Genomic DNA, 26229 nt, shown 5'->3' on the forward strand with positions numbered 1-26229 from the left:
ATGATTGAAACTGGGTAAGATGAGGGAAAATGAGTAGTTGTATATAATCATGGTAGAGTGCAGGACGTCTAAGGATCTCATCAAGCTCTGGACATCCTGGTGTGGTGCTGTAGGTTAATGCGCCAGCCAGACTGTAAAGCCATTTGAACTGCAAGGTCGGTGGTTCAAGCTCACCAGCTGCTCCTCGGAAACCCTATACAGGGTCACTATGGGTCGGGATCAACTTGACAGCACTTAACAGCAACAACAAATCATCAAGCTCTAGTCCATTAGCTTAGCGTTTAAAGACTTGCAACCCATCCCAATTCCTTTGCTTATCTAATAGGTTCCTGCATCAATCATCTATCAGTTTATTATACAATGGTGGCTTGCATGTTGCTATGTTGCTATGAAGCTATGCCACTGTAATTTTAAATACCAACAGGGTCATCTGTAGTGGACAGGTTTCAGTGTAGCTTCCAGACTAAGACAGACTAGAGAAGAAGAGGCTTCTGAAAATGTTTAGCAACTGAAAACCTTTTACCTAGTAGCGAAAAATTACCAGATATTGTACCAGAAGATGAAACAGTATGAGCAGCTGCTAGACATTGTCAGATTATAGTGCCAGAAGATGAGCCCCTCAGGTTGGAAGGCACTCAAAATACAACTGAGGAAGAACTTGCCTCCTCAAAGTTGTTTTGACCATAATGGAATAAAGCTTTTGGGACCTTCATTGATCGGGCACAACTCAGAATGAGGAGAAACAGCTATAAACATTCATTATTAATTGGAACGTGGAATGTGCGAAGTATGAATCTGGGAAAATTGAAAGTTGTCAGAAATTAAATGGAACCCATTAAGATCGATATCCTAGGCATTAATGAATTGAAATGGACTGATGTTGGCCATTTTGAATCAGACAATCATATGGTTTATTATGCTGGGAATGACGAATTCAGGAAGAATAGTGTCACATTAATTGTCAAAAAGAATATTTAAAGATCTATCTTGAAGTACAATACTGTCTATGATAGGATAATATCCACACGCCTATAAGCAAAACCAAGGAGCTCTGGTAACGTAGTGGTTACGAATTGGGCTTCTAATCTCACGGTCAACAGTTCAAAACTACCAGCTGTTCCGCGGGAGAAAGATGAGGTTTTCTGCTCCTGTAAAGACTTACAGCCTCGGAAACCCTGTACAGGTTCACTCTACGGCACATAACGACAATAAGCAAAACTAGTTAATATCACTACAATTCAAATTTACTTATCAACAATGAAAGCCAGTAATGATGAAATTGAAGAATTCGACCAATTTCTTAAGTCTGAAATTGTTCAAACATGCAATCAAGATGCATTGATACTTACTGGGTTTAGAATTCAAAGGTTGGAAATGAAGAAAGATCAGTAGTTGGAAAATATGGCCTACATGATAGAAATGATGGTGGAGAACACATAATAGAATTTTGCAAGACCAATGACTTAATTAATTTCAAATAACCTTTTTTTAGACAACATAAAAGGCGGCTATACATGTGGAGCTCAGTAGATGTAATACAGGAATAAAATTGACTACATCTGTGGCAAATGACCGTGGAAAAACACTATATCATTAGCCAAAACTAGGTCGGGGCAGAACATGAAACATCAATTGCTCATATGTAAGTTCAGGCTGAAGCTAAAGAATAAACAAGCCCATGAGAGCCAATATGACCTTGAATGTATCCCACCTGAATTTAGATACCATCTCTAGAACAGATCTGATGTAGTAGACAGTAATGACTAAAGACCAGAAGAGTTGTGAGATGATATCAAGAACATCATGTATGAAGAAAGCAAAAGGTCATTAAAAAGTCAGTGAAAAAAGCAAAGACCAAAATGGGTGTCAGAAGAGACTCTGAAACTTTTTTTTGAGCATAGAGAAGCTAAAGTGAGTAGAAGAAAGTAAGAGTTTAAAGAGCTGAACAGAAAATTTCAAAGGTCAGCTTGAGAAGACGGAGTCAGTATTATAATGAAGTGTGCAAAAACTTAAAGTTAGAAAATCAAAAGGGAAGAGCGTGCTCAGAATTTTTTCAAGCTAAAAGAACTGAAGAAAATTTTAAGTTTTGACTTGCAATATTGAAGGATTCTATGGAAAAACTATTGAATGATGTAGAACGCATCAAAAGAAGATGGAAGAAATGCACAGAATCACAGTGCCAAAAATAAATTGTTTTTGTGCATCCATTTCAAGAGGTAGCATATGATCAAGAGCCAGTGGTACTGAAGGAAGAAGTCCAAGCTGCACTAAAGGCATTGGTGAAAAACAAGACTCTAGAAGCTGACAGAATACAAATGGAAAAGTTTCAGCAAACTGGAGACACTCATCCTTGCCAAGAAATTTGGAAGAGAGCTACCTGCCCCACCATTTGGAAGACATCCACATTTGTGCCTGTTTCAAAGAGAGGTGACCCAATGGAATGCAGAAATCATTAATGTCACATGCAAGTAAAATTTTGCTAAAGATGATTAAAAAATGGCTGCAACAGTACATCGACAGGGAACTTCCAGAAATTCAAGCAAAATTCAGAAGAGGGTTGGAATGGGAGATATCACAGCTGATGTCAGATGGATCTTGGGTGAAAGCAGAGAATGCCAGAAGGATGTTTACTTGTGCTTTATTGACTATGCAAAGGCTTTTGACTGTGTAGGTCATGACAAACTGTGAATAACAATATGAAGATGGTTATTACATAACACTTAAATTGTGCTCATGAGGAACCTTGTACATAGACTAAGAGGCAATTTTGGAACAGAACAAGGAGATACTGACTGGGTTAAAATCAGGAAAGGTGTGTGCTAGGGGTGTATTCTTTCACCACACTTAATCAGTCTGTAAGATGAGCAAATAACTTGGGAAATTAGACTATGTGAAGAAAAATAGCATCAGGTTTGGAGGAAGACGCCAGTGATACAACCTTGCTTGCTGAAAGTGCAGAGGACTTAAAATACTTAATCAGGAAGATCAAATACTATAGCCTTCAGTGTGGATTGTACCTCAGTATAAACAAAACAAAAATCCTCACCACTGGACCAATAAACAACATTCTTATCAGTGGAGAAACGACTGAAGTTGTCAAAGATTTCGTTTTCCTTGGATCCATTATCAACATTCATGGGAGCAGCAGCTTAAGAAATCAAGTGATGTATTGAATTAGGCAAATATGCCTAATTCCTGTGTGAGAACTAAGGCGTGCCTGGCCCAAGCCATGGTATTTTCAGTAGTCTCATATACATGTAAAAGTTGGACAGTGGATAAGGAAGACCGTAGAAGAATTGACACATTTGGGCTATGGTGTTGGAGGAGAATATTGAAAATACTATGGACTGCCTGAAAATCAAACAAATCTGTGTTGGGAGAAGTATAGCCAGAATGCTCCTTAGAAGCCAGAGTGGTGAAATTTCGTCTCTCATACGTATTATCAGGGTTCACCAGTCCCTGGAGAAGGACATCATGCTTGTTAAAGTGGATGGTTGGCTATAAAAGGAAGACCCACAAGGAGATGGTTTGACACAGAAGCAGCAGCAGTGGGTTTAAACATGGCAATAATTGTGAGGATGGTGCAGGACGAGACGATTTTCGTTCTGTTGTGCATAGGGGTGCTATGAGCTGGAACCAACTTGACAGTACCTCACAACAGTAGATTCCCTGATTCAGTCAAATCTCCCTTTACTTCTCACCAGACCTTCCTTACTCTCAACTCTGCACCTATGCACCTTTGCCCTATTACTGCAATGTATATAACCTGCTCTTCTGCCAATTAAGATCTTATCTGAGATCCACTAAAAATCTTATCTCAAATCCTAAACCATTGCTTTCCTATGTTTTACTTAAATGTTTGTCTATGTCATCTTCAAATTGTTTCACATATTTGTCTTGCTTAGTCATCAAGATTGTGGAATTGTACAGGTCATATCAGGGCCCCATCATGTCTTTTTTGGACTGGACTGACTGACTTATAGTAGAAATTCAGTGTTGATTGTACACTCAATCTTGTGCTAATATCTGTAGTATTTGACTTATAGACGTTATTAACGTTTTACTGTTTAGCCTCCAATAAACTAGCATTTTTCAGTATTTTATGTAAAGCAGTGTCTATGAAATTAATACTTGTAGAATGCTTCAGTTTGTGGTTCTTAAATTAGTTCTATTAAAATGAAACTGTTTTAGAAAAGATAAGGTAAGTTCTTCATAAAAATTCTCAATGTCTCTTGTCTTACAGGCTTCTTTCATCACATGATGTTTTGCTCCAATCACATCTTCACACAAGTGCTTCTCTTGACATCTCTCGAAAATGGGAGAAGAAGAATAAAATCGTTTATCCCCCACAACTGCCTGGAGAACCTCGGAGACCAGCGGTAAGTTTGTGGTGGGTAAAACAAATCTCTTAATGTTGATAAAGCACACTTGCATTTATGGGTTTAACTGCTGACCTTGTGGTTCGCAGACAGTGCTGATCCACAGTGCCACACCAGAAGTCCAAGAGATTGCTATATCCTGAGAAATAAGATAGCTTCCAACTTAATGTGAGTTTCCTGTGGAATCATGTTGTTAAGTGTTGTTGAGTTGGTTCCAACTCATGGCAACCCTGTATAGTGTTTCCAAGGAACAGCTGGTGGGTTTGAACTGCTGATTTTATGATTCGCAGTGCAGTGCTGATCCTACAGCACCACACTACGAGTCCATACATATGTGTTAAATCTAATCAGATAATAGTGTAAACAAGATGAGAGGGTTTTAGTCCTTAAGAAACTAAAGTGATAAAGTACTTTAGAAGTAGAATTACTGTGTTAATTATAAATAATTTGGTTCATCAGACATCTTTTAAAGGTGTTTGAGATTCAAGACTACTGGATAATCAAGGTCATCTAAATAGTAGTAAAGAGCATGACATTTGCTTAGTTTTTATATGAATTTGAAAGGGTACATTTCATTTAAAAAATATTCCATTGTTGTTTAACTAGTGGTGGTGGTTATGTGCCGTGGAGTCGGTTCCGACTCCTAGCGACCCTGTACAGGGTGTCCGAGGCTGTCAATCTTTACGTGAGCAGAAAGTCTCATCTTTCTCCCGCGGAACAGCTGGTAGTTTCAAACTGCTGACCTTGAGGTTTGCAGCCCGATTTTTAACAACTACGCTACCGGAGCTCCTAGTAAAGTACGCATTTTCTTCTTTCCCCCCCCTGATTTAGAAGAGTTAATTGATTTACTTAAAGAGCTCCCATCTGATTTGGAAATGAGAGGGAAAAGGTGATAGTTTAAACAAATAACTTCTTTTTTTTGATCTAGTCTTTTCTGGAAAAAATCCCTATGTATTAAATAAATGAACTATAAAAATACTGTAGTACAGTAAATGCAGTGGGAAAAACATTAGTGTCGGGGTCTGACCTCGACATAGTTGTCACGAGTTTTTGGATCACGAGGAGGGGAGATCCAGCGGCGATAGGGATAGCGAAAGAATACACAGACAAAGAAGAAGGGAGACAATGAGGCACCCCAAAGCCAGGGTGGATACATCACTGGTGGGCAGGCTTGGGACTACAGGCATCATGGCCTCTGCAGGCAGCGACTCACTGCCCTGCAATCTTTAATGCATGCCTTCCAACCCGTAACGCACCGCAATCTTTACTCCATGCCTTCCAACCAGTAATGCACACCTGGGGAGGCTCGGGCCTCTGTTTTATTTAGGGGAGGAGTTTCACACCAAGCTGGGAGGGACTAAAACAGGATACAGCTAACATCAGTAATTTTCCAGACAATCAGGTAACTTTACATTGTACTTCACTGGTTCGAATCCCAGGCCAGCAACTTGGATTCTCAGGCCCAATTAACATATCTATAGCCCCTGAGGTCAGTTGGGGGAAGTTGAGAGTTCTGCAGGAGACGCCCAGGTGAATGGGCTGCACCTGGAAAAGGGATTAGGGAGGATGGGTTCTTTGTCTATAGAACAAAGAACCGAGAAGTAGTTAAGATATTTTTAGTTAATCCTTTGGAGAAAGGTTTAACCTTGCAACCTTTAGTCTTGGCTTTAGGAAAATATCACATTTATCTGTGGATTTTCAAAGGCTCCAGTGTATTAATTTAATATATATACCTGAATATTAAGATGAAAGCAATTTTCCATTAACTGCCAGTGGCCTCATTTGTTACACTCAGCCCTAGAGGGCCTCGAACCTCTGACTAGTCTTACACGGTCTGCAACACATTAGGAATTGTGTCAGGGGAAGCCACAAGCACTTTTTAGTGCTTATATTTTATACCATTAGAATTTGACAGATTTATCACAGAATCTGTGCTGTTGAGTATTGACTCCATTTTGCTATGAACCAAGACATTAAAATAGTTACACACTTGTACAAATACGATAATTAGAATATCATTTCCTGTAATTAATGGGAGTACAGGCAGTGGCTCCATGTGACAAGCACTGGATTATGAACTACAAGGTCTGTAGTTCTAGCTCACTAGCTGCTTCACAGGAGAAAGAGAAGACTTTCTGCTCCCTTAAAGATTTAAAGCCTTGGAAGACCTATACAGGGTCGTTATGAATCAGATCCGAGTCAACTGTGCTTAATCACCATATAATTAATGAGTTTTATTTTTTATCTGAGCTTTTTGAACTTTGGTATTAATTGGAAATAGAGAAACCATGCCCGTATTTGTCAGCTTCAGCATCTGTGAACCAAACGTCTTTTTTGTGTGTATAGTGCCAGTCACTTGGATATTAAGAGAAAAAAAAAGTACTTCAAGGTGCATTCCAGATTTCAAAACTCATGTAGTTAGCAGTAAATGAAGAACATTGTTAATCCAATAATTTGTTGTGTCTTGTATTTACTAAAATTACCTTGATTACCTTTTTTCATGACGTACTCCTTATTTAATAGTGCTCTGAGATGGGGACAAGACTCTCATAATTCAATAGTGAGTAATTATTATCATGACTAATAGCGATGGTCACACCTATAAAGGTAGAAGTTTTGTAGCAAAAAGGGGTGAGTGGTCAATCCTACAGTCCCGGAGCAGAGGACCCTGGGACATCAAGGAAGAAGAGCGGGAGCAGAGTTTTGGAACCTACCCAGAGAGGTAGCAATGCCAGAGATGGAGGCAGAGATGATGACATGGAGAGACGGAGCATCTGAAGATTCTAGACTCATGGAGGGAGAGGAGGGGATGTGTGCTGGTGGCCAGGGGGCAGGGTGTACCGTTTGGCTGTTTGAATGATTGTATATTCCTGAGTGTTTTGGTGCACATCCAAAAAAACAAAAACAGAGGTAATAGAAGCAATACTGTTGAATGATGAAGCATGCAAGGGATTGTAATCATTGCAATGAAAAGAACTGATGTTCCCCCTTGTAAACTATCACTCAATTCACAATAAAAACTTTTTAAAAAAAAGGCTCTGATAGTGTAGTGGTTAGGAGTTAGGCTGCTAACAGCAAGGTCAGCAGTTTGAAACTACCAGCCATTCTATGGGAGAAAGATGAGGCTTTCTGTTCCCATAAAGATTTACAGCTTCAGAAACCCTGTAGAGGGTCGCTATGAGTTGGAACTGACTTCACAGCACATAACCACCACCACCAGACCTTATATGAATTCTGCATGGAGATGTTCGATTTGTGCAGGACCTTTGGAGAAGCCTAACTAATTCCCTAGTTTGCACAGATTTTGTTTGAGTGAGTAATCCTTTATGGAACAAGTTTTGATTGTTGGAAAATAACATTTTCTGACTGAAAATAGTGTTTAGTAAATTGACATTAATGCGTATACCTACTGCAACTGGAAATATTACTATTTTTCCACTGGCGTGGTGCTTTGGGTTAATGTGCTGGACTATAAGTTCGATTTTTACTGCAAGGTTGGCGATTCAAACTCATCAGCCACTCCTCGGAAACCCTAAAAGGGTCGTTGTGGGTCAGAACCAACTTGATGGCACTTAAACAGCAACATAGGGTTTTATAAGGCTGAAAATCTTGTAATCGAGCAGAAATCCTCCTCTTTCTCCTACAGAGTGACTCTTGGATTTGAACTGTTGACCTTAGCAGTCCAGTACTTATCCTATAGTGCCACCAGGGCTCTGTATGGGAAATATTAATATCCTTCATAATTACCTAACATATTTACTGGATATAAGTTATTCTCCTAGCCACTTAGATTTTAACACAGTACAACTTTGTAACTTTGAAAGTCCCTTGGATTTGCCCATTTATTAGCTTCAGCATTGAAATCTGTATTTTATAAACAAATAATAGTGGCTTGTTGTTATGTTGTTAAGTGCCTTTGAGTCGGTTCCAACCCATAGCAACCTTGTACAGGGTTTCCGAGGGTGTAAGTCCTTATGGGAGTAGAAAGCCTCATCTTTCTCCCGCGGAGCAACTGGTAGCTTCGAACCGCTGACCTTAAGGTTCGCAGCCCGTTTCGTAACCACTACGCTACCAGAAGAGAGTGAATAAATCCTATGGCAGTAAATTAAAATTTATGCCAATAATTTGCATGTTTTAGGCCATTCATAATATTTTTAAGATTCTCGGAGTCCTGATGTGGCACTGTGGGCTAATGTGTCAGACTGAAAAGTTGGTGTGAACTACAAGGTCAGTGACTGGTTTAAGCTCACCAGTTGCTCCTTGGAAACCCCATACGGGGTTGCTATGGGTCAGAATTGACTCAACAGCACTTATCAACAACTTCCTATCTAGTTAACATCAGTTTCCAAACAGTATTGGTGTTTATGTAGACATTGTCTTATATGTGACTCTATCATAATTAAGAAAATAAGGCAGAAAGAAATTACAGATTTTTTTTCATGAGTCACAATATTAATTTGGGCTTGAGTTTCTTTTTGCCTTATCATCTAAAAGACTGCATTAAATACATTAAAAGTAATGAAACCCATTGTCATCGAGTGAATTCCAACTCATAGTGACCCTATAGGACTGTCGGCCCCTAGGATTTCTAAGGCTGCCACATTGTTTCCTGTGGAGCAGCTAGGGGGTTCAAACGGCCGACTTTTTGGTTTGTAGTTGAGCGCTTAGCCACTGCATCACCAGTGCTCTTGAAAGTAGTGAGACTAGCACGGCTATCTGAATAATCATTTCTGTAAAAGGAATATTTTTAATGTACAGATCAGCCAACATACAGATAATAAGTCATACTGGACTGCAGGGTCGGTTTAAATCATAAGGTTGGCAGTTGAAACTGATCATGAGCTGGAAAAGGACTCATTGGTACTTAAAAACAACAACATGCCATTAATGTGGACCTCATAGGCTCTAGTAAGTACATTCATTGTTGTTAAGTGCTGTTGAGTTGGTTCCAACTCATAGTGACACTGTATAGGCTTTCTGAGGAGCTCTTGGTGGGTTTGAACCACCAACCTTGTGGTTAGCAGTCCCGTGCTTATCCTTCAGTGCCACATCAGGACTTCAAGGGTGTTAATTAGGTGATACTGTATCCTCCTTTGAGTTATGTGTATTTAAAAATGAATTGATTTCTTTAGAAGTCACTGGTTTATTAGGCATTTTAAATTGAACAGATCTGATTTATAAAATTTAAAAAAATTTAGCCTTATTTTTATTTTATTTGAATATTGTAATCCAGTTTACCATATTAGTTAATCAATGCTGTTAAGTTGTTGTTAAGTGCCGTCAAGTCGATCCCGACCCATAGCAACCTTGTATACAGTTTCCAAGGAGCAGCTGATGAGCTTGAACCACTGACCTTGCAGTTCAAATGGCTTTGCAGTCTGGCGCATTAACCCATAACGCCACACCAGGACACTAATCAGTGCTAGTGATATTTAATTAGGATTTCTGACCTCTAATGTCTCGATTTTATTTACTATGACTTTGGTGTATGTTTTGAAAGTACTCTGCCTAAAGTCAACTAAACTAAAGTGAAATTAAAGAGCTTTTTAGTTTTAGAAGACGATGTAAAACTTCTGAAAACTTAGGCCCTTTTTATCCTATGCCCTTGGCAGCATTATAATTTTTTTTAACCAAAATTTGAGGATAATCATATACATTTCAGGTTTAAAGATACTTCACCAATGGAAACCAAGAACTGAAAGTTTTTATATAAAAAAATTCATTGAGTGGATTAATTTTTACAGATTAATATTATCAGTCATGACAGTTCTTTGCTCTCCTTTGCTCCCTAGGACACTTTATTGCTGAAAATGTAATTATGTTATTGCTACAGTTTTCAGCCTGTCAGCTTCTACTGTAACTGAAATGAAACCTGCTACATATTAAAAGATGGCCACTTGAGAAAAACTTTGCTGTTTTCAAGGCATTTGAAAATTTCCACCTGAAATCAAACTGATGGAAATGTCTGAGGTCTCCTGCAATTACTCACTTTGACAAATGTTTTCTAATTTTTTATGTGACTTAATTAGCAGTATTATATAGTTTTGGAGTCCTGGTGCAGTGGTGTAGGATAAACGATGGACTACCAGGTAGGTTTGGACCACAAGGTTGGAGGTTCAGACCTACCAGCTGCTCCTCAGATGCCCTATGTCACTGAGTCAGAACTGACCCAACAGCACTTAACAACAATAAGTGGTATAGTTTGGTATGGAGTCCTGGTGTGACTCTAGGATAAGCACTGGACTGTTAACTAAAAGGTTGGCGGTTCAAATCCAGCGGCAGCTCCTTGGAAATCCTACATGGGATACATTGCGTTGGAATCGACTCAACAACCCTTAATAACACAACAACAATGGAATAGTAGTGGAAAGAATGTGCGTTTTAGAATGGCACACCTCCAGATGTTGTATTAGGCAATTCACATACTTTCCTGTTTGCTGATGTGTTGCTTTGCCTCACACCAGATATGTGGTTTTGGGCAAGTTAATTCTGTTAAAATCTGCCTGATTTTCTGCTTATGAAAAGATGGTACAATGTTTCTTTTCCCAATTCATAAAGTCAGATCAAATGAAATAGTGAACCTGAAAAGTACTTTGTGAATGAATGATTTAAAAAGAATGAAATAGGATATACCTACCACTTTAAATTAAGGAGCTCTGGTAGCGTAGTGATTACGAATCGGGCTGCGAACCTTAAGGTCAGCAGTTTGAAACTACCAGCTGTTCCGTGAGAGAAAGATGAGGCTTTCTGCTCCTGTAAAGATTTACAGCCTCGGAAACCCTATACAGGGTCGCTATGAGTCAGGACCAACTCCATGGCACATAACCACCACCACCACTTTAAATTAACAATCTGCAATAGGCAGATGCCACAACCTTACTTTCTGAAAGTGAAGAGAACTTGAAGTGCTTAAACTGATGAAGATTAAAAAATGTAACCTTCACTATTATACCTCACCATAAAACAAAAATCCTCCCAATAATCAATATTGTGATAAATGGAGAAAATATATTGAAATTGTCAAGAATTTCATTTTGCTTAGATTCACATCTACACCCATGGAGGCAGCATTCAAGAAATCAAAATACATTTTTTATCGGTCAAACCTCTTTTAAAGTAACTTTGAGGACTACGATGTTCCTGAACTAAGCCATGGTATTTTCAGTTGCCTCATATGCATGCAAAAGCTGGACACTGAATAAGGAAGACTAAAGAAGAATTGATGCCTTTAATTGTTGAAGAATATTGAATGTTGTGTACTGCCAGAAGAACAAACAAATCTATGTTAGAAGAAGCACAATTAGAATGTTCCTTAAAGTGAGGATAGAGGAAACAGGAGACACAGGGAGGAATGCAGTAGTTAAAGTGAATAGAGGGTAAATACTGTTAACTGGAGTCCTGATGTGGTCCTGTGGGATAAAGCACTCAACTACAAGGTCGGTTTGAACCACAGGTTGGTGGTTGAAACTCAAAAGCTACTCTTGGGAGACCCTATGCCATAGGGTCGTTTGATTTGGACCCAACTCCATGGCACTTAACAACAATAACAACTATTAACTGATAGTACATGGAAGGGATTGCAATGGTTGTAATGAAGGGAAGTATATGATTAGTTGAATGGATATAAAACTGATGATCTGCTTTGTAAACCTTATTACGGACATGTTATCAGGAGGTACCAATCCATGGAGTACATCATGCTTGCTAGAGTAGATGGTGAAAAAGAGGAAGACCCTCCACATGGATGAACATAGTGGCTGAACAGTGTGGGCTCATACTTATCAACAATTGTGAGGGCCAGGCAGTGTTCTGTTCTATTGTACATAGGATCAGTGTGACTCGGAACCTACTCGACTGCACCTAACAACAGCAACCACTTAAAATAGATGATAAGAAACTGTGCCAGATATACAAACTGAAGGACAGAGAGGTTAAGTATCTTGCTCAAAGTTATGTAGTTAGTAAGTGGCAGAGTTAGGATTTTAACCCAGGCAGTCTGATTCTTGACCAGTATTTCTATGTTATACCTTTTCCTTTGTTCTTTTAATCAGCTAATGTTTTCAAAAGCTTTCATTTTAATCTTGTATCTTTCTGGATAGATATGCTGCAAATATTAGCGAAAATTGGCCACTTGATAGTTTCTGTGTTTCCTTTAGTACTATTTTAGCATAGTGAGACATGGAAAAATACAACTCTGTTTGGGAAAGGAGACTCTCCAAATTCTTGACAATGTTTTTATTCTTGTGGCAGCATCTTCAATTAGGCACGGAAAGTAAAAGCTTTAGTATCAGTATATGTAACTGATTTTGATAAATCTTCTAAAGGTTGTTTTCCCCTCTTATTTGTAAAGGAAATCTACCACTGTCGAAGACAAATAAAATACAGCAAAGAGAAGATGTGGTATTTGGCAAAACTGGTAAGCTAAAATTACTATTACTATGTAATATCTAGGAAAAGAAACTATGAATTTCCCCCTGGGATTGAATTTTTTTTCTTTTTAATTGCCTTGATTTCTTCAAAATATGAGGAGTATAGTTACATATTCAGACAATTGGTAGGTAATAGACAATGGTCAGAGAATAATAATTTTGCTTAATTTTTACTTTTTCTGTTGAGAAACAGACTCACATTGATTAATAGATATCTAAAACCAAAGCATCCACATTAACGTATTTGAGGAATTCTGGCTATGACTAGAGACTTTAGAAAGCTTTCTTTTCTGTCAAGTTTGATTCAACCTATTTCAGAATGATTGCTTTCCAAGTGTTTTCTCTGGAAAATGAAATTTATACAAAAAGGAAGACAAGAGCTGCAAATACACATGTAACACATTTATCCTGTCGAAGGAGGAGATGAGATGCCTTTAATGCCTACTGTGGTCCTTGCCAACCTGTGTTCTTTGTCCATGATACCTGTTAAGTAGTTTTGAAACTACTAAACAGGCTAAGTTTTATGGTTAAACTGTTTTAGGTTTGATTTTGATTAAAGAGGGTGGTATCTGAGGTTGGCCCAGGACCAGGCAGTGTTTTGTTCTGTTGTACATAGGGTCACTATGAGTCGGTACTGACTTGATGGCACCTAACAACAAGTCTCTTCTGAAACTTGTTTTCTTCTCTTTTACTTGGTGTAATTTGCTAATTTTAGAAGTTATTTGGATTATGTAAGGCATTCATTCACTTTTTATTACAAAGAAAATCGTGACTTTGTAACCAAATTGGTTTATCCTCTCTTGTCTGTTGTTCTTTAATTCTAGATACGAGGAATGTCCATTGACCAGGCTTTGGCTCAATTAGAATTCAGTGACAAAAAAGGGGCACAAATAATTAAAGAGGTAAACTTGCAAGGTTCCTTGGGGTTTGGGTGGGTGGGGCAATGCTATGCTCAGTTGTCTTGTAGGTTTAATATGTAATATTTAATATGTAAGTTTAATATGAATCTGAATTCCCTGAATTTTCTGACTTGTATAATGCACACTTTATTTGGTTTAGGGGACTCAGTCTAATATCCTTTTACTTAAGGAATGTTGTGCAGTGCTTTATGCTCGTATGCTTTGAGCATTTTTTTCCTTGTACCAAACATTTGATTTTTTTTTTTTTTTGCTATCTGTGAAGTTAAAGATTGTATTTTTAATGTTTTAGGCTTAGTAGAGTTTTTAGAAGATTTTATAAAAATCAGTTCCATAAATGAGAGCTTTTGATTTCATAACAAATTAGGTGGGAAGACCAATGGGCTAGGACTCAGTAGAGTTGGAGTCTAATTCTTTCTCTGATAATTCCTATTATGATATGATCAAGATACTACCTATCTGGTTCATTATTCTCATTTGTGAACTAGGTGATTTTGTATTAGATGATCTCTAAAGACCCTTCTAACTCTAAATGTAGCTGTGCGCTTGGTAGAAATGTGCCAAGCCAGGTGACATCTTTCTGAACACACACGTGTTCTTTAAAAATATGTGTTGACTATATTGCCCTTCACCATCTGTGGAGATCAACATCATTTTCTGTCTTCAATTAGTTCTCATCTAAAGTCACTTCTTATCTTTCCACTTAGTAGTTGAGTAGTTGAGACTGATGGATGCAGTTCTGAGAGGCTCCATTTCAGTGCCTTATAATTTTACTGTATTTGATTAGATTCAGAATGCATTTACTAAGGATATTTGTATCTGTTATGAACCCAGTCTTGTACTAGGTTTTTAAAAAATCTTCTGTTATTACAAAAATTGCCTTACTTTAAAAAAGTATGTTCTGGGAGAATTAACTTAATTCAAAACATCTATAGAATTATATTTTTTAAATCTATAGTTAAAATTTAATAACTAAGTTCATAGGAGAAATTGTCAGGTATTATGTTTTTTGTACCTGTGTGCCACTCTAATAGTCACTTTGGTTATAGAGTTTAAGAATTTTCAGTTAAGATTTAGCCCTTGAACTCCTTTAACCTTCTGACAAGCCACTGACTCAAAGACAATGTTAGTTACCAAGGGCACTGCTTACAGTTGCTACTATCTTCTCCTTTACAGATCACATATTCCATTTAAAACTTAAGTAGAGTGGACTTGGAGAAAGGAAAGCTCACTGCATTCCGTCTCCCTAGTATTGCTCTCATTTGATATTCTGTTTAAGTTCTGAACTATAAAATGGAAGTATGTGATTAGCAGTCACATTACAGAGATGAGAACAAGAAATGAGAAATTTAGTTCAAGTTCAACTATATAAACGTCTTCCTTTTCCTTGTTTAAGGTTCTCTTAGAAGCACAAGATATGGCAGTGAGAGACCACAATGTAGAATTCAGATCCAATTTATATATAGGTAAGATTTTAATATTTCTAGCACTTGTAAATGTCTTCCATTAATGATGCCAAGTTCTTTATCTAACATAAATGTCTCTGACATTTAACTACTAAGGGCTGGGTTTGCCAGTGAAAATTATGGGTAATGGCTTATTCTTTAGTCTTCATCATGTTACAAATGGTAATAGCCATATTGCTTTATTCAGACCTGTTTCGTAATGTAGCTGAGATCGTGAAACCTACTGCCAGTTGTTATTAAATAATGGATAGTAAAACTGGTACATAGTTGTTGTTAAGTGCCGTTGAGTTGGTTCCGATTCATAGCAACTCTGTATAGCATTTCCTAGGAGCAGCTGATAAAACTTAGGAAGAACATAACTTTTTTAACTGATTTTTTTTTTTTTAAAACGTTTTATTGTGAGTTGAGTAAAGGTTTACAGAGCAGATTATCAGTTTTACATTCCACAAATCCTACACTCAGTTTCATCTCAATGATTGCAATCCCCTCGATATAATATCACTTATCCCACTTCCTCTGTGATTCTTGTTTCCATTTCTCGTTTCCCCAGATCTTTTGAATTTTGTCCTTAGGTAAATGTGGTCCTTTTAATCTAAAATGGTTGATCATTCTATGGTGTGTGTACCTCACTAGTATTGTTATCCCGTTCCCCCCATCTGATTTGTTTTTAATGAAATTTTTTTGTCAACTGGAAGTGGTTAAATAAAGGATCAGAGGTGGTCTTAGAGTATACTGTGCCACTCCAGCTACCCAATCCATAAGGTATTGTATAATTTAACCTTAATGGAAACTGTTGAATTGTAAAGGCCAAGGGACCTTGGAAAGCTCGGATGACCCGATGTGTTTGTTCCCTTTGTTATTATGTCCTGAAGCATTATCTCTGGTTTTATGTGCTTGTTCCACATCAAATTAAATTAATGTAAGTGAAAATGCTTTGGGAAGCATGATGCACTATACAAATGTAAGGGAATTTTTGCAGCATACCTTCACAGCTCTTTTACCTAAGAGCAGTTCAACATTTATTACAAAGCTCTTTGCCCCTCCCAGAACACCGTAGTGAAGTGGCGCAATAGCTGAAGTTATTGTTTTCTTCTCACTACCGCAGCAATTACTCCTAACCTCAGCAGTTTTATAATCAAAGCTGTTGATGTCGAAGCAAAATTTGCTCAGTCTGCCAAACTTGTGTATAAAAAGGACTAGTTTATTTAAAAAGATTAATATTCTGTATAGGGTGAATTGTTTTTTGCAAAATTGGGGAAGAGAAGACTGGATTGGGGAAATTAGTTGTATTTTAAAAGTTTTCAACAGTGTTTAAAAAAATCCATGTCACATAGCCTTTGCCCTAATAGAGATGTTTTTATCTGATTGAGTTCAAATCTCGCCTCAGCTCACCTGGAGTTGATGCTGGTAACCACATTTACTAGTAAGATTCTAATTTATTAATGATTTTCAGTTAAAATATTTCAAAGCTGAATCCTATGTAAGTAATTATATTCTGATATGCATATAGATGCAGAGGGAATTAAAAATTGCAACTTAAAAGTTGCAGGGCCATACTAGCTAATCATAAGCATTTTCTGCTGGGAGAAAGATGAAGGAATATAATACTAGAGAAGTCACAGAATTATTGGACAAGATGAGGCGAATGAAGAGCCAGGCCATTATGTTGGTGACCTTTCCTGCTCTATGACTGAATGCAAATAAAATTAATTTTAATTCAATTATATAGGAATATGGGCTTCTTAACTGATAGATACCACTTTATAATGGAATTCAGATTGAAATAGGATTTGTTTTTAAATCTCGTTCAGGAACTTGGTCTTTAAATCCACTTTAACTGTTGTTAAAAAAAAAAAAAAAGAAAGATACCTCCAGCTTAATCCAGTCTTCTAAAATGAAGGAATATAATGCATTGGTGCCATTAAGTAGAAATATCTCTTAACTAGTCCTGCATAAATAGGCCTTACATTCAGAGTTCTTTTTATGCACATTTTTGCCAAAATAACTGCTTCACCTGCTTTTCTTTTTGTCTTATCCGGTGTAAAAATTACTTTCCTAAAGTAGGTGTGACAAGTGTGGATTTAGCTTTTTCTCATTCAGTAAGTATTTAAGCACTCAATTCCTTATGAGGTCGCTCTGAGTTGAAACTGACAAGATGGCAAGTAGCAATAACAACAATAATTCTATTATGAAGGGAAAGGAGACAAGAACCCTGAGGAAGATGAACTGTCTAGCCATGACATGTAGAACATTTTATCCTTGTATTTGCCAGACGTCCCTAATAATCATCTAAGGTACTTATTAAATATTCAGATTTCCAGGCCCACCAGAGTCTCACTGGGTAGGAAACCCCAGGGGAGAGGTCTGTGAAGCTATTTGTTGAATAAGTACCCTAATGATTCTTACCTATGAAATGTGGAAACTGGTTTATCTCATTATTTGGGGGGAGAAGCCCTGGGCACTTTGTTCTGTATACTTCTACTAGAATTTTGAGAGCATGTTGACTCAGTATTTTGGCTCATCAATGCCTCTTTCAATCCCCAGAAGTGAGTAAGTGAAGACATGTTTTCCTTCTTTAAAATGTACTTATTTTGTTGTTGTGGAGAATCTACACAGCAAACCCACACCAATCCAACAGTCTCTACGTCTACAATTGAGTGACATTGATTACCGTCTCCGAGTTGTGCTACTACTAGTCTTACCTTCCTTTTCTGAGTTCCACCCTCACTAACATAAACTTACAGTCCCTAAAGCTCCTGTCTAATCTTTTCAGTTACTGCTGTCAGTTTACCCCCATGTTGTTGTTAAGCGCTGTTGAGTCGGTTCCGACCCATAGCAACCCTGTATAGGGTTTCTGAGGAACAGCTAGTGAACTTGGACTGCCAACCTTGTGGTTCAAACCCGCTTTGCAGTCCAGCGCATTAACCCATAGTCCCACACCAGGACTCCTTACCCCGTATATATAATTTTAAAGAGCATAATGCTCAAGGCAGATCTTGTTGCCCCCCACTATTTGTACTGTTGTTTGGTTTTAAGGAGCCCTGGTTTGTGGGGAGACCAGCTCTCCTCGGGGGTCATGGGACACGAGAGGAGATGCGGAGTCGGTGAATGGGTTGAAAGAATGGCTTTCTCAGTCAGCTTGCTTATGCTGTCTGTGCTGTCCAGCTTGTTGCTCTGCCTTCTGCCTTCTGCCTTCTGCTTCTTTCTGCTGGCCCAGCTCAGCAAGTCTTTATTTTTATACTTAAAATTACACTGTACATGAATTGACACTTTTATCTTTTCTTGAATTATTACACAGTTAGTCACAGCATTCTTGCACCTGGTAGTTAGACAACCTTGACAAAAATATTTCTGTGATGTTCAAACTGACCTTCATCTCCTTTCCCAATATGTGATAAACTGTTTCTTCTTGTTTCCACTAAAAGATTATCAACTTTCTATCCTACATAATGTACTATTATTTTCATAATAGAAGTATTCATTAAATCACTTAGAAGCTATGTGGCATAAAGCCCAACCTGGCTACTTGCTGCAAGACGTGTAGATTATCAAGTCAAAACTATCCTTCACTTAAGTTCATTATTGTCTGCTTGTTTACGCAGGTGTCTGTATGTAGGGGTTTGTGAATTCTAGCTAGTGACTGATTGTGGTGAGGTCTATAGGGATAGGTCAGCTTGACTTTAATATGTTATCTGCTTTTTGGTTTCACAAATGCAGTTACTTAGGTTTTCTGTGAAAGGGAGTAATTTACACAATTCTGTTTGTATTCAATCCACCAAAGTTGAAAGCAATTGTTGATAAGCCAGTTTTTCCTAAGGTTTGTAGAACTCATAGTGAAAGGCTGTGAATATGGACATATTATATATTTTTACAAGAAAATTTAAGATTACTTTAAAGAGAAGGTAGAAAGCGACTTCTGAGAGCCATCTGTCTTGCAAGATGACTCCACTATTTGCCAGAACTGTGTCAAGCGACAAATCGAAGCCGATCTCTACCCTCAACCGCTCCCAGCACTGGTTGCATAGTGCATTATGTGTGAGCTGCTAACCACAAGGTCCACCAGCTACTACACAGGAAAAAGATGAGGCTTTCTGTTCCTGTTAAGATTTACAGCCTTTGAAACCCTATGTAGGGTCTCTATGAGTTGGAACCCACTCAGTGGCTCACAGGGGATAGTTTTGGTTTAAGATTCCAAGATTGACATTAGGCAGTAGTTTCAGGGGTTCATCTATCCTCTGTGACTCCAGAAAGTCTAAAGTCCATGAGAATTTTGAAATTCTGTTCTGCATTTACCCCTTTTTGTTCAGGATTCTTCTATAGAGTATTTGCTCAAAATATTCGGTAATGTTAGCTGGGTACCATTCAGTTCTAGTCTCATGGCAAAGGAGGCAATTATTTATGGAGGCAATTAGCCGCACAGTCCATTTCCTATTCCTGACTCTCCTCCTTTCTCTGTTGCCCATATGAATAGAGACAAGTCATTTTGCCTTGGATGACTGCTGTTGTTGTTAAGTGCCACTGAGTCAATTCTGACTCATAGTAACCCTGATAGGGTTTTCTGAGTAGCATTTGGTGGGTTTGAACTTCCAACCTTGTGATTCGCAATCCAGTGCTTATCATACAGTGGCTGGTAGTAAAATTTTTAAGACAGCAGGCAACTTGGCAGTGAACTAGGAGGTAGAACACTAGATTTGATGGTATTAGGCCAATAACTGGGATGTCCCATGAAACCAAACCAAGAAACCAAATCCCATGAGGTGTTTGGTTTTATTGAAGCAGCTTCATCAACTATTCTTTTTTGGTCATTGTTATAAATACATTTATTATAAACTTTTACCCATTCAACTTTTTACAGGTGTACAACTTAAAGACTGCAATTAAACAGCAACTGTTCAACCATACCTTTAACTCATGTGACTTTTTCATCACCATTAACCCCTTTCCCTCCCTCCTGCCCCGGTTAACTGACAACTTATAAACTTGTGCATTGAGTGATAGTTTTCATGGGAGAACATCAGTTTTGCACTCATTCTGTCATATTTCATATCATAGCAATGAGTACAATCACCGCCATGCATTGCCATTCAACAGTATTTACTTCTATTCCCTTTGTGGGGTTGTTTTTTTTTTTTTTTTTTTTTTTTTTATGTACACAAAAACACTCAGGAATATATAATCATTTAAAATACCCCAAGGGCACATTCTGCAAGCCTGCCTCCTGACTGCCAGCACACAGCTTTTCTCTTTCCATGAGTGTAGTGTCCTCAGCTGCTCTGTCTCTCCATGTCCTCATCTCTGCCTCCATCTCTGGTGTTTCTGCTTCTCTGGATCGGGTCCACATTTTGCTCATGCTCTTTTCCCTTGATGGTCTTAGGATCCTCTGTTCCTGTAATGTAAGATTTACTACTACACTCTTTATGTTATAAAACTTCTACCTTTACAGTTGTGACAATCACAATTAGTCATGATAATAATTATTTACAATTGAATCTCAGTGGGTGTTTTACCTTCCCCTGCATGCACACTCTAAAACTAAACTCCCTCTTGAAAACTTGTAAGCCAGCCACTTCGTGCCTTTATAGCACGCCCCACCACCCATTTTTGGTAGCCAATGTCTAAATTGCCCATCCCTACCAACCCTGTATACCAAGTGGACAGGCTTGATCCTTGATGTGAAGACTCCTTCTTTCTCAGTTGGTAGTTTGAGCTACTACATCCATAACTATGGAGTCCTGGTGTGGTGCTGTGAGTTAATGTGCCAGACTGCAAAGCCATTTGAACTAAAGGTCGGCAGTTCAAGCTCACCAGCTGCTCTTTGGAAACCCTATACAGGGTCACTATGGGTCGGAACTGTCTCGATGGCACTTAACAAAAACAACATCCATAACTATAGGTCAAGTTCATCAACTTGTAGCAAGTTACACTTGCTTCCTTTATCAAATTTCTTTATTTTCCTCTAGTCATGTTCTGGTCATCAAGCCATCGAAGTTAGGTCAAATGGGTACTATATGAGAGTTTGGTGTTTCTCCCCACTTCATATAAGCTGGATGTGAAGGCATTTTAAGGGAAGTGCTTTTTGGTAGCATATGTTCTTATTATATGGTAATTCCTTCAAATGTGTATCATCAATCTAAAGCTAATACCTGGTGTTGCATGACCACAGATTTAGAACGTTAATTTCCTTTTCAAACTTACCAAAATGATGACTAATGATACTGTGAATCGGCCTTATTAAGTGGACAAGGACTAATAAAATGTCACTGCTTAGTGATTCATGGCATCTAAAGTGATTCAGTTTAGGGAAAGTGATCAACTGACTTTGTAAATCAGTCTTCTGGCCTAATGGTGATGGAGGTGGGTGACTTCTGATGGTAAAATTTCAAGAATTAGCATGTGCCTACATAACAGTAAGAGGAAATACTGGTATTTAAAAGTATATTGTACTATTGCATATAATCTTCAGAACCAGGTGGTTCACATTTTTTAGGTGTCAGTGTTGTTTTCTTTCATTCACTAAGTATCTGAGTACCTACAGTATTCATATTACCCATGCGCAGTTGTTGTTGTTGAGTGCCGTTGAGTCGATTCCGACCCATAACGACCCTGTATAGGGTTTCCGAGGAGCAGCTGGTGAGCTTGAACTGCCAACCTTGCAGTTCAAACGACTTTGCAGTGTGGCGACTTCACCCACAGCGCCCCACCAGAATGGTATAACTTTACTAGGAATTTGAAACATCTAGCACATATAGTTTTGTTCTTTCACAGTAGTCATACTTTGAAAGAATTCCTGTGTTATTCCTAGTTGGAACAAAATGACCTATTCCATTAATATTTTATTACTTGGAGAACTGAAACTTACTTCAGAATTTGAACAAATTTGTTAGAAACCTCTGTATTGAAAAAATGTTGTTAATTAGGTGAGACTGTATTTGAAAATCATTTCTATTATTTGTAGCGCGTGAACTTTTGAGACAATACAAAAGGAGTGTAAGTGTGGTTAAAGAAGAGATTACGTAGATGATATGTGATCACTTCTACAAAGATAGTATGTGATTTGGGGTCAAAAAAGAGTAATACAGAGTGATGGTATTGTTGGATTTATGTTATTAAGGCATCACTTTAGGCTGTTAACTGTAATCAGTGGTTTTGTGGGGTCTCTGTAGGGCCTGTAAAGGTGAAATCTAAGTAATCTTGGCCACTGCTGTGTCCTTGGAGGTCGAGGCTTGTCACCCAGTAAGAGCTCAGAAATATTTGTTGAATGAATGAATGCACAGCTTGGGATCTCCTCTGCCTACATTTCTATTGGAAGAGAACCACTTGACAGTGTTTTATATATTGGCCTTCCATATATAGTATTTTAATTGCACTGGTTCCACAAGCAAAAGCAATTTGAAACCCTGTCAAACAATTAAGAGGAGAGGTGAAGATCAGAAACCAGTTTGTACTGTTTATAAATCTTCATTCAGACCTGTATTGTACAAGGTATCCTGGTGTTTCAGAAGAATCAGTGTATTTGTTTTGATATAAATAATGGTCCTCTGTGCCATAAAGGGGCCCTGGTGGCACTGTGACTAAACACTAGGCTACTAAACGCAAGGTTGGTAGTTAAGCCCACCAGCAGCTCTGCAGAAAGATGAAACTGTCCGCTCCCATAAAGATTTATAGTCTTGGAAACCCTTTATAGGGTTGCTGTGAGTTGGAATTGACCCGCTGGTAGTGGGTGGGCTATGTGCCATAAGACTGGCAGATGATGTTTTATGGCTTTTGAATGAGATCATGATTGGTCTTTAGTAGGTACGGAGCTTCTGCTTTTATGTAAATCTCTGTAGTTTGTGCTTTGGGAGCTGGAGGCAAAATGGTAGTTAACCTAGACCCTGATAGGATTGACCATTATGTTTTGATAAGTTACATAGTGCAGACTCCTAGTGTGGCACTGGACTGTGTACCACAAGGTCGGCAGTTCAAACCCAGCATCTACTCCTCAGAAACCCTATACAGGGCTGCTATGAGTCAGAACTGACTCGACAGCACTTAACAACAACAACAACAACAAGATAGTACAGTTGGTAGTTTTGCTACTTCTTCCACTGGTGTAGTATTCTGTATCCTCAGAGTATTTGGAAATTGGTGCTGAAGTTGGGGAGAGTACCAATTAGGGTAAAATGTTTATAAAATGCTTTGAGAAGTCTTCTGCTCTCTTATCAGTGACTGAAATCGTCATGCTTGTTCCTTGCCTTTCCCCTAGAGAATGGAAACTACATGGAAGCAGGGCCTTGCAGTTTTGCTCACTCTTCTTGCCTTTCCAACATCTAGAATAGTGCCTGGCTTTTAATAAGTGCTCAAGACATACTTATTTTTGAAGGGGTGGGGAGTTACACAGGATCTTTTAATTTTACACTTTTGAAACTTTGGACTGCTAACGTCAAGGTTAGTGGTTCAAAATAACCAGAGGTTATGTTGTTGTTAAGTGCTGTCAAGTTGGTTCCAACCCATAGTGACCCTACATAGGGTTTCCAAGGAGCAGCTGGTGAGCTTGAACCACCGATCATGCAGTTCAAATCGACTTCGCAGTCCAGTGCATTAACTCACAGCGCCATAGAGACTGTTGTTGTTGTTAGGTGCCATTGAGTCAGTACCGACTCATAGCGACCCTAAGCACACGAAACACTGCCCGATTCTGTGCCAACCTCACTACTGTTGCCACACTTGAGTCCATCGATGCTGCCACCTGGCCATTCCATCTCATTGGGGGTCTTCCTCTTTTTCTCTGACCCTCCACCTTACCAAACATGATATCCTTCTCCAGTGACTGGTCCCTCCTGACAATATGTCTGAAGTATGAGAGGCGAAGTTTGGCCATCCTGGCCTCCAAGGAGCACTCTGGCTGCACTTCTTCCAGCACAGATCTGTTTATTCTTTTGGCAGCCCATGGCACTTTCAATATTCTCCTCCAACACCAAAACTCAAATGCATCAATTCTTCTATGGTTTTATATGCTCCCCTACAGATACACAGTCTTGGAAACGCTAAGAAATTCTACTCTATCCTATAGCGTTACTATGAGTCAGAATCCAAGATAGTAATGGGTTTGTATTGTGATTTTTGAGAAAGTTTACAAAACAAATTGGTTTTCCATTAACAGTACATACACATTTTGATATGTAACATTGATTGCAATCCCTACAAGATAATAGCACTTTAAAAAAAAAAATGTTTTATTGTGAATTATGTGATAGCTTACATGGGAGAATATTAGCTTTACATTCATCCTATTGTATATCATTTCACTGCCATGGTTACAATCCTCTCCATGCATCATCAACCAACCAAAGGGAATACCCTGCAAGCCTGCCCCCCAGTCATCAGCACACAGTCCCTCTCCATCTCTGGGTCTAGAGTCCCCAGCTGCTCCATCTCTCCATGTCGTCATCTCTGCCTCCATCTCTGGTGTGACTGCTTCTCTGGGTAGGGTCCCACACTCCGCTCTTCTTCCTTGATGGTCCCAGGGACCTCCGCTCCTGGACTGCAAAGTCAGTCACTCCCCTCCTTTTGCTACAAAACGTCTACCTTTACATTTCTAACCCTCACAGTCAGTCCTGATAACAATTGTTCACTATTGTACCACAAGAGAACTATCTGCATTTCATTTCATCAGCCCCGCCCAGACAGATTGGATACTACTCAGTGGAGATTCTACCTTCCTTTGTGCCCTCTGGATCTAGGCTCCGTCTTGAAAGCTTGTAAGCCAGTCACTTCTTGCCTTTGTAGCTCCCCCTTTTGGGTAGTCAGTGTCCAAGTTGCCCATCCCTGTGGTCATAGCACTCTTTCCACTTTCTCCCTGTGTTTACTGTTTCCATATGGCCTTCTTTCATATTCTGTCCTGCCTTCTGAGCTGTATCCTGGGAGACTGTTCTCTGATCTCGTACGGTTGGTTGTTTTAGGGAATGCAGGAGATACTTATGATTTTTTTTTAATATTTAAACTTTTTATGATCTAAAAAATTTAAAACATGCCAAAATTAAAAGCCTGATACAATGAACCCTTAGACTCTTTGGCCAGATTCAGTAATTATTGACCTTTTGCCCCATGTATTTCATTTACCCCCTTTTTTTTTTTTTTTAAACTTTTATTGTTCATTGCATGATAGTTTACATGGAGAACATTAGTTTTACACTTATCCTGTCATTTCATTTCATTGCAATGATTACAGTCCCCTCCATGAATCATCATTCAATAGTATGTACATCTATTCCCTCAGGGTTTTTTTTGTGTTTTTTTTTTTTTTTTGATGTACATAAAAACACTCAGGAATATATAGTCATTTAAAAAACCCAAGGGCATATTCTACAAGCTTTCCTCCTGGCTGTCAGTACTTAGCCTTTCTCTTTCCATGAGTCTAGACCTCAGCTTTTCCCTCTCCCCATGACCTTATCTCTGCCTCTGTCTCTGGTGTTGCTGCTTCTCTGGATAGGGTCCTACATTCCATTTGTGCTCTTCTTCCTTGATGGTCCTAGGGTTGTCGGTTCCTAGATTGTAAGATTAGCTACTCCCTCCTTTATGTTACAAAACTTCTACCTTTACAATTGTGACAATCGCAGTTAGTCATGATAACAATTACTGTTGAATCAAAAGAATCTTATTTCCAAGGAGATACTTTTTTTTTTTTGAGATACTTATTTTTGAGGTAAGCCATATTAAGCCAAACCATGAGCTCATGTAATCGTAGAATCCACTTGGGGAAAGGACAGATATTGCTCAGCTGATGAAGTTGTCATCTTGTGGGTAACAGTTGGTGTCCAATAATTCTCTTTTTCTTTCCTGTCTAGCTGAGTCCAAGTCAGGGCGAGGCCAGTGCCTGAAACGCATCCGCTACCACGGAAGAGGTTACTTTGGGATCATGGAGAAGGTTTATTGCCATTATTTTGTGAAGCTGGTAGAAGGACCTCCACCTCCACCTGAACCACCAAAGACTGCAGTTGCTTTGGCCAAAGAATATGTTCAAGCGCTTCGCAACCGGACCATCATTCATACTCTGTGA

General features: G+C 38.6%; 1 protein-coding gene across 1 annotated transcript; it reads left to right on the plus strand.

The window, feature by feature from the left end:
- Positions 1 to 26229, plus strand: LOC102810856 (39S ribosomal protein L22, mitochondrial-like). The gene is made up of 6 exons (XM_006863954.1): positions 1 to 14; positions 4244 to 4379; positions 12730 to 12795; positions 13633 to 13710; positions 15122 to 15191; positions 26018 to 26229. The coding sequence occupies exons 1-6, from the start codon at positions 1 to 3 to the stop codon at positions 26227 to 26229; spliced, it is 576 nt and encodes a 191-aa protein (XP_006864016.1).

Source organism: Chrysochloris asiatica, unplaced genomic scaffold, assembly GCF_000296735.1.
Source record: "Chrysochloris asiatica unplaced genomic scaffold, ChrAsi1.0 scaffold00057, whole genome shotgun sequence".
NCBI classification, from domain to species: domain Eukaryota; kingdom Metazoa; phylum Chordata; class Mammalia; order Afrosoricida; family Chrysochloridae; genus Chrysochloris; species Chrysochloris asiatica.

Coding starts and splice junctions, on each gene's coding strand:
- LOC102810856 (XM_006863954.1), top strand. Junction 12,796..13,632: donor TGTGGTATTTGGCAAAACTG/GTAAGCTAAAAT, acceptor CTTTAATTCTAG/ATACGAGGAATGTCCATTGA. Junction 13,711..15,121: donor GGGCACAAATAATTAAAGAG/GTAAACTTGCAA, acceptor TCCTTGTTTAAG/GTTCTCTTAGAAGCACAAGA.